Raw genomic sequence first — 7,194 nt, 5'->3', positions numbered from 1 at the left:
TATATTGAAAGCATGTTATATTTGTATCAGCGATAAGTATGACAAACCCGTCAATCAATAGGATAGAATTTGGTTAAATACCTCATGAATTAGTTACAAGATTGATTGAAAAACTCAAATTGAATTAAAGTTCAAATTTATTGAGAAAATTACATTATCGGTTAAATCAATCTTAACTTATATTATTTTGTAATACATATTTTATTGATCGGGTTTGATGCCCTGTTTTTGAAGCTCATTCCTGAAACAAAGTAAGTATTGAACATAATTAGAATAAATTGTTATAAAAATAAGCCAATAGATATTAAAAAATAAAGCTCAGCTATAGTTTTTTATTGGAATAATTGGTATTTAGGGTGACTTTATCATAGTTTTGAAGTTTTAACACAGAATTGATAAATCTATTCCTGTGAATTCACATGATATGAGAATCAACACAACTTTACTCTCAAGGTGCAATTCCTCAAGGGGAGTTTAGTACTTACTTTTATATTTGGTTGATTATACATGACCAATTCTACATTGACTGACAACTGTTTGTTTATATTTTATTTTCCCACAGTACATTGGATTTACTCCTACCTTCAAGATTGAAGTTGAAATCAAAAGTCAAACACGTTCATCATCTAAAAAACTTGAGCAACAACATTGGTGGATTCAAGTTTCTGTTCTCGTAAACTTTACTTCACGTTTACAAAATACATTCATTTTAAACGAAACTTGACTAAGTAAACTCCTTTCAAGAAATTGCACCTTAACTAACCAACTTGATCAAAATTTCCTTCCATTCAACGCAATAATTTCAACTAAATATGAAAAATAATTCATATACCAAGATTTACCAAAGATTTCATAAAACGTTTGATAAAATAGAAACGTTTATGCTTGCCCCAATGTTCTAATAAGTTATTAATTTGAAGGTATTTGATGTACCTTAATTGAAGATTGAAATCGTCTTCAACGTTGTCATCATCCCAGTTGTCTTCCCAAACATTAATGTCCTTGTCATCTTCCTCTTTCCCCGTCCAGCCTGCAACAAATTGATAAAATAAGATTAATGTGAAGGTGAAAATTGATTACACAAATATTTTCAAATCCACAAAAATAAGTTTATTTAAAACCAGACTCGAGTTTCAACGCCATATATGGCATCATCTTCAGTGGAAACTTCTTATGTATAAGTTCCATAACATTTCTGAAGACAGTGTGAATTTAAGATTAATTTTATAAATAGAATGATGATTATTTAGCAGAATCTCAAGGAATTTTTGAAATTCACTCACATTTTATTGCAGTAACGCAGTACGAACATACCATACTGCAGTAGTGATCAAAATTAAAAATGTTGAAAAAGGAAACCAATCTTCATTGGAACGTTACTTGAACAATTTCAATATTGAAAGCCTATTATTATAATTTCAATCTTCATTTGTAGGACCATTCACCAGCCAGATGAGCTGGGTAGGTCATCACGTCAAAAATACAATTTCACACAGAAGTTTTTGACAACACTGTCACGTCAAAGAATAAAACATAATGGCATAGATGGCTAAACACGGTGATGGCCATTAAATGCCTTCTGTAATCAGTGCAGGAATGGTCACTTTTCAAGGTAACTGTAGGAAAAACTAATTACGTGTAGATGCAGAAGGCAGAAGAGAGCAATTTTATACCTGATATATATTTCCGATACATGAATGATGATGGTATTGTTATGCACCGAAATATATACCAGCACTATGATTCTCATCTTCTGTGTCTACAAGTAATTAGTTTAAAATTGAAAATATAAATTTGAAACGGATGTAACAAGCTTTCAATAGTGTTATATTATTAACAATAGTTTAACACATTCAGAAATCAGACCACAGTAGCACTACAAAACTGAGACACTGCTACCGCTCGGATACGTGTGTTCTCCTACCTCCATCACCGTGTCGCGGGCTTATTCGGCCGTACGTCAGCGCGGTTATATGTGTCCCGGCCTTAAATCGGCCCAGGGATCAAGTTTTTAGTGCGTGTTTGTACTTTTTCCGGTTAGAGGTTACCATCTCTCCCATTTCATATCCAATTTATTGAATAATGGAACACACACATACACCACCTCAAAGACGTCAGAGCTACCTATCAATTGTATTGTATAAATATTGCTTCATTTTGTATTTTCCATTGTCGCAAATAATTTGATTTCCATTGTCGCAATAAAATAATATTGTTGAAAAACTAGAAAATTCATTTTCAGGAGAAGAGTTGGCAACCAATCCGTTTATGAGAGTCAAAGAAAAACCACTGCAAGAGTTTGCGAATTCTTCAGATCCTGTGACAACAATGGGATTTTTGCGCAAAAAGAAAGACAATTTCAAACCTGAAGCAGACTGATAATATAATATATATATATACATATTCAATTCAAATGATAATCATTCAATGCCTAATCGTATAACAAATGAGCAGCAATAACTTTATTCGTATAACAAATGAGCAGCAATAACTTTATAACACTTTTAGAGTTATTTTTTAATAAACTAGCTAGGTAATTACTTGTGAAATCGTAAATAATTTTTAGAGGCGATGTAATGTTTTATTGCAACTGGAAATCTTAATGGCCTAATTGATAAATTGGTCAGAATATTTGTATCTATAAATTTATTTATATAAAATAAATAACTTTGAATAAATATTAATTTTGTTTATTTACGTGTTATATTGAAAGCATGTTATATTTGTATCAGCGATAAGTATGACAAACCCGTCAATCAATAGGATAGAATTTGGTTAAATACCTCATGAATTAGTTACGAGATTGATTAAAAAACTCAAATTGAATTAAAGTTCAAATTTATTGAGAAAATTACATTATCGGTTAAATCAATCTTAACTTATATTATTTTGTAATACATATTTTATTGATCGGGTTTGATGCCCTGTTTTTGAAGCTCATTCCTGAAACAAAGTAAGTATTGAACATAATTAGAATAAATTGTTATAAAAATAAGCCAATAGATATTAAAAAATAAAGCTCAGCTATAGTTTTTTATTGGAATAATTGGTATTTAGGGTGACTTTATCATAGTTTTGAAGTTTTAACACAGAATTGATAAATCTATTCCTGTGAATTCACATGATATGAGAATCAACACAACTTTACTCTCAAGGTGCAATTCCTCAAGGGGAGTTTAGTACTTACTTTTATATTTGGTTGATTATACATTGACCAATTCTACATTGACTGACAACTGTTTGTTTATATTTTATTTTCTCGCAGTAGATTGGATTGTACTTCTACTTTTAAGATTGAAGTTGAATTCAAAAGTCAAACACGTTCATCATCTACAAAACTTCAACAACATTGGTGGATTCAAGTTTCTGTTCTCGTAAACTTTACTTCACGTTTACAAAATACATTCATTTTAAACGAAACTTGACTAAGTAAACTCCTTTCAAGAAATTGCACCTTAACTAACCAACTTGATCAAAATTTCCTTCCATTCAACGCAATAATTTCAACTAAATATGAAAAATAATTCATATACCAAGATTTAATAAAACGTTTGATAAAATAGAAACGTTTATGCTTGCCCCAATGTTCTAATAAGTTATTAATTTGTAGGTATTTGATATACCTTAATTGAAGATTGAAATCGTCTTCAACGTTGTCATCATCCCAGTTGTCTTCCCAAACATTAATGTCCTTGTCATCTTCCTCTTTCCCCGTCCAGCCTGCAACAAATTGATAAAATAAGATTAATGTGAAGGTGAAAATTGATTACACAAATATTTTCAAATCCACAAAAATAAGTTTATTTAAAACCAGACTCGAGTTTCAACGCCATATATGGCATCATCTTCAGTGGAAACTTCTTATGTATAAGTTCCATAACATTTCTGAAGACAGTGTGAATTTAAGATTAATTTTATAAATAGAATGATGATTATTTAGCAGAATCTCAAGGAATTTTTGAAATTCCTCACATTTTATTGTAGTAACACAGTACGAACATACCATACTGCAGTAGTGATCAAAATTAAAAATGTTGAAAAAGGAAACCAATCTTCATTGGAACGTTACTTGAACAATTTCAATATTGAAAGCCTATTTATTATAATTTCAATCTTCATTTGTAGGACCATTCACCAGCCAGATGAGCTGGGTAGGTCATCACGTCAAAAATACAATTTCACACAGAAGTTTTTGACAACACTGTCACGTCAAAGAATAAAACATAATGGCATAGATGGCTAAACACGGTGATGGCCATTAAATGCCAACTGTAGACTCCTGAAAAAATTCACTCAAGGAGTAGTATGGTCAGATTGGTATACCTAATACCAACCAGGGAAGCAAAGATGAACTGGCTAAAAACTGTGAGAATCCCGAGTCTGGCGAAGAGTGGCTTACAGTGCTCCAGATGACCACTGGATGACAATATCCGAACTGCCTTCTTCTGCAGCATAAGAATACTCTCACAGTGTGAAGAGTGTCCCCACAGTAGTATTCCATAGATAATGTGGCTATGGAACAGTGAATAATAGGCCATAATCAAATGTTCCTCAGTCAGCAAGCACCTCAGTCTTCTCAACAGGTAGATCACACGAGACAGTCCAGTTTAAGACATTGACTAAAGACACTGGCAAGATGAGGTGCCATCTCATCAACCACTGATTTCAAGAAAGCCACAGTAAATCCATAGATGTCCTGAGAAGGTGAATTTTTAAAAGCAGTCACTATTTTCAATACATCATTCTTCGAGACTCTCCTCCATACAGAAAAAACAGCGGGTTGCGCTTCTACATCTCCAACACCATTTGGATGAGTCACTGGAATCTGTTGAAGAATGGCCTCCACGAAGTTCAGATCGTGACTGTTCATAACATCTGGACTGAAATCACATTGAGGCTGTGTAGACGCTCTGCACTTGTTAATAAGCTTTCAGGCCGATTTACATGGGTTCTGAGAGTCAAGTATAGCATCAGCATTGTTCCTCTTAACTGCTTGGTCACCTCCTGATTGAGAAGCTTCCGTGCCCTTAAATACCTGCTAAATGCTACTTCTTTAGCCATCCTGTCCTGAGTCAACTCATAGTTCTGGTACAGAAGAGATACAGCAAACTTGAACACGTTCAATTCATGTGAGAACCAGTCTCCAACATTTTTCCTTCTAGTTCTCCTGGTTCGGGCATAAGAGCTCATCCGGCCACTTCTTGACTTTGAAATATTTACATCAATTCTTAGTTGTATCATATTTTATAATAAAGTAATTAAATAGGAATTATTAAATGATCTAAATAATATAGAAAATTAGCCTACTAGTACCCTCTTTATGTTTTTTATAAATACAATTAGTTTTGAGCACCTATACCAAGACAGTAACAAAATTAATTATTATTTTTCAGTCCTATTTGTTTTGGTTGAGTTTATATGAAAAATATGGAGAGGGTACTAGTAATTTTCTATATATGCAATATAATTAAAATAATTTACACTTGGGTTGGTGCAAATTTTCCGGACACACGACAGATAAAAATTGGTTTACGTGTTTACGTTACTGGTAATTGAACAGAATCGTTGTTTCTAAAGAATAAAATGTAATTGTTAAAAATAGGATAGCGTGCCTTATTCATTTTTTCATCTTCCATGATAGAAAAATTAAGTCGATATCTTCAGTCAATAAGAGCGAGAACATATTTAGTGTTTTTAGACGAATCGGCAGGATGGGAAGCTCTCCCATTGTCTGATTCTCAAATGCCAACCCAATCGGAGAGCTTCCTGCCCTGCCGACGAGTCTGAAAACGCTTAATATGGTCTATTCCAAATAGTTAAGATATAATCTTTGTCTTCAAGGCAAATTCTGAATGTCTGTCCGCTATTAGTTCACACATTCTCATCTTATAAAGAGGAGTGGTCTTCTCCTTCTCTGTTGGCAACTTCCTGCCGATCACTTCGAACTCCTTCAACTCTCCTTTGGCTTTCATTTTTAATAACTAAAATTACACCCGAATATGTTAACCAACACGCACACAAGCTTTGAAAGCGGAAAAGCTTACCTGTTCAGTTCTGAGAAACCTAAATATAAAAGTTTTATCGAATTATAGTATGATAACGTATATGTCTGAGGACAGTATATCTTGGTATCACTCATGTAGGCTACATTAACACTAATCAGGCACTCTTCACAGTGAGAGATCAGATTCAAGCTCACAGATGCTCACATACCAAGATGTAGACTTTCTAAAGAACTATTTCTCTGCACTGGCAATAAAGTTGTTCAATAAAATAGGCTACTTGTTTATCATGTCTGCACGGTACCGGTTTCAAAAATTTAACCACACAGTGGCTTATCAAAAAGAGTTATTACAGCTTGAGAGTGAGCTTATAAACAATAGAGTAACCTACCAACAACATCACCTGCTCTTGACAAATTAAGTTTTTTTGGCAATTTAAGTAAAGTATTTAGTGTTGAGTTTTTAGTGTTTTTTTTAAATTTAAGTGTTTATATTTATGACGTAGTCCATACAGGAATGCCTGGGCATTCATCAAGAAATTAGATATGGTATTAGTCAACGGTATGTATTGTGTATGGCATATTACGCATAGCAAATTAATCACACTATACTTACTCTCAGCAGGAAACTCTTCAAATTCATCATCTTCTTCCAATAATCCAAGATCAAGTTTTGCTTTCTCAGTTTTATTGTCAGTCATGTTGCTAGGATTCAATTCAAACAATTTTTATATAATCTGACTTTTACTTCACAAATTGTTTTTCTTCGTTGAATTGAAAATTTGAGGTTAGTTTTCTGAATTTTTCATTGTCATTGTTTCATGAACAACGCCTTCTATATCTGAAGAGAGACTATTATAGTATTTTTGAGTTTACAAAATATTTACCAAGTTTACTAAATTTAAAAATTGTTATATTTCTATTCCATTTAATTTCTAATGGAAAATCATTCAAGACAAACTAATGATTTCTAAGCCCGTCCTGTTTGTACACCATTTAGCAATATCGATTGTACGTCGTAGAAGTTGTCCAAATTTCAATGTTGTTACAACTTGAAATAGCTACTATTTTCACTAAAATAATATTTTTTAATAATTTTCTCTTGTATTTTTATGAATACAGAGTATTTCCAAGATGGACTGACAAGCTTTTTGATACTGTATGGTTGAACAATCAAAATTTTATAAATTTTT

General features: G+C 32.5%; 1 protein-coding gene and 1 long non-coding RNA gene across 2 annotated transcripts; both read right to left on the bottom strand.

Annotated features, from left to right (window-relative positions):
- Positions 1–119: 119 nt before the first annotated feature.
- On the bottom strand, positions 120–1,089 carry LOC120352737. Its single transcript, XR_005572074.1, has 2 exons — positions 934–1,089; positions 120–241 (listed from the first exon to the last, which is right to left on the bottom strand). It is a non-coding gene; the product is annotated as an uncharacterized LOC120352737 (long non-coding RNA).
- A 1,732-nt stretch (positions 1,090–2,821) lies between these two features.
- On the bottom strand, positions 2,822–6,940 carry LOC111044839 (26S proteasome complex subunit SEM1). The gene is made up of 3 exons (XM_039434729.1): positions 6,618–6,940; positions 3,624–3,720; positions 2,822–2,943 (listed from the first exon to the last, which is right to left on the bottom strand). Exons 1-3 carry the CDS (start codon positions 6,700–6,702, stop codon positions 2,904–2,906), a joined length of 222 nt encoding a protein of 73 aa, XP_039290663.1. The 5' UTR covers positions 6,703–6,940; the 3' UTR covers positions 2,822–2,903.
- Positions 6,941–7,194: the final 254 nt, after the last annotated feature.

Source organism: Nilaparvata lugens, chromosome 8, assembly GCF_014356525.2.
Source record: "Nilaparvata lugens isolate BPH chromosome 8, ASM1435652v1, whole genome shotgun sequence".
NCBI classification, from domain to species: Eukaryota; Metazoa; Arthropoda; class Insecta; order Hemiptera; family Delphacidae; genus Nilaparvata; species Nilaparvata lugens.
This window is presented reverse-complemented; position numbering and strand designations above follow the sequence as displayed.

What these genes read in the sequence shown, in the direction of transcription:
- LOC111044839 (XM_039434729.1), bottom strand. Translation starts at nt 6,702, where the DNA reads ATGACTGACAATAAAACTGAGAAAGCAAAACTTGATCTTGGATTATTG. An exon ending in TGAAGAGTTTCCTGCTGAGA is followed by an intron (nt 3,721 to 6,617) that starts GTAAGTATAGTG and finishes AATTTGTTGCAG; the next exon opens with GCTGGACGGGGAAAGAGGAA. An exon ending in GATTTCAATCTTCAATTAAG is followed by an intron (nt 2,944 to 3,623) that starts GTATATCAAATA and finishes ACTTTGTTTCAG; the next exon opens with GAATGAGCTTCAAAAACAGG.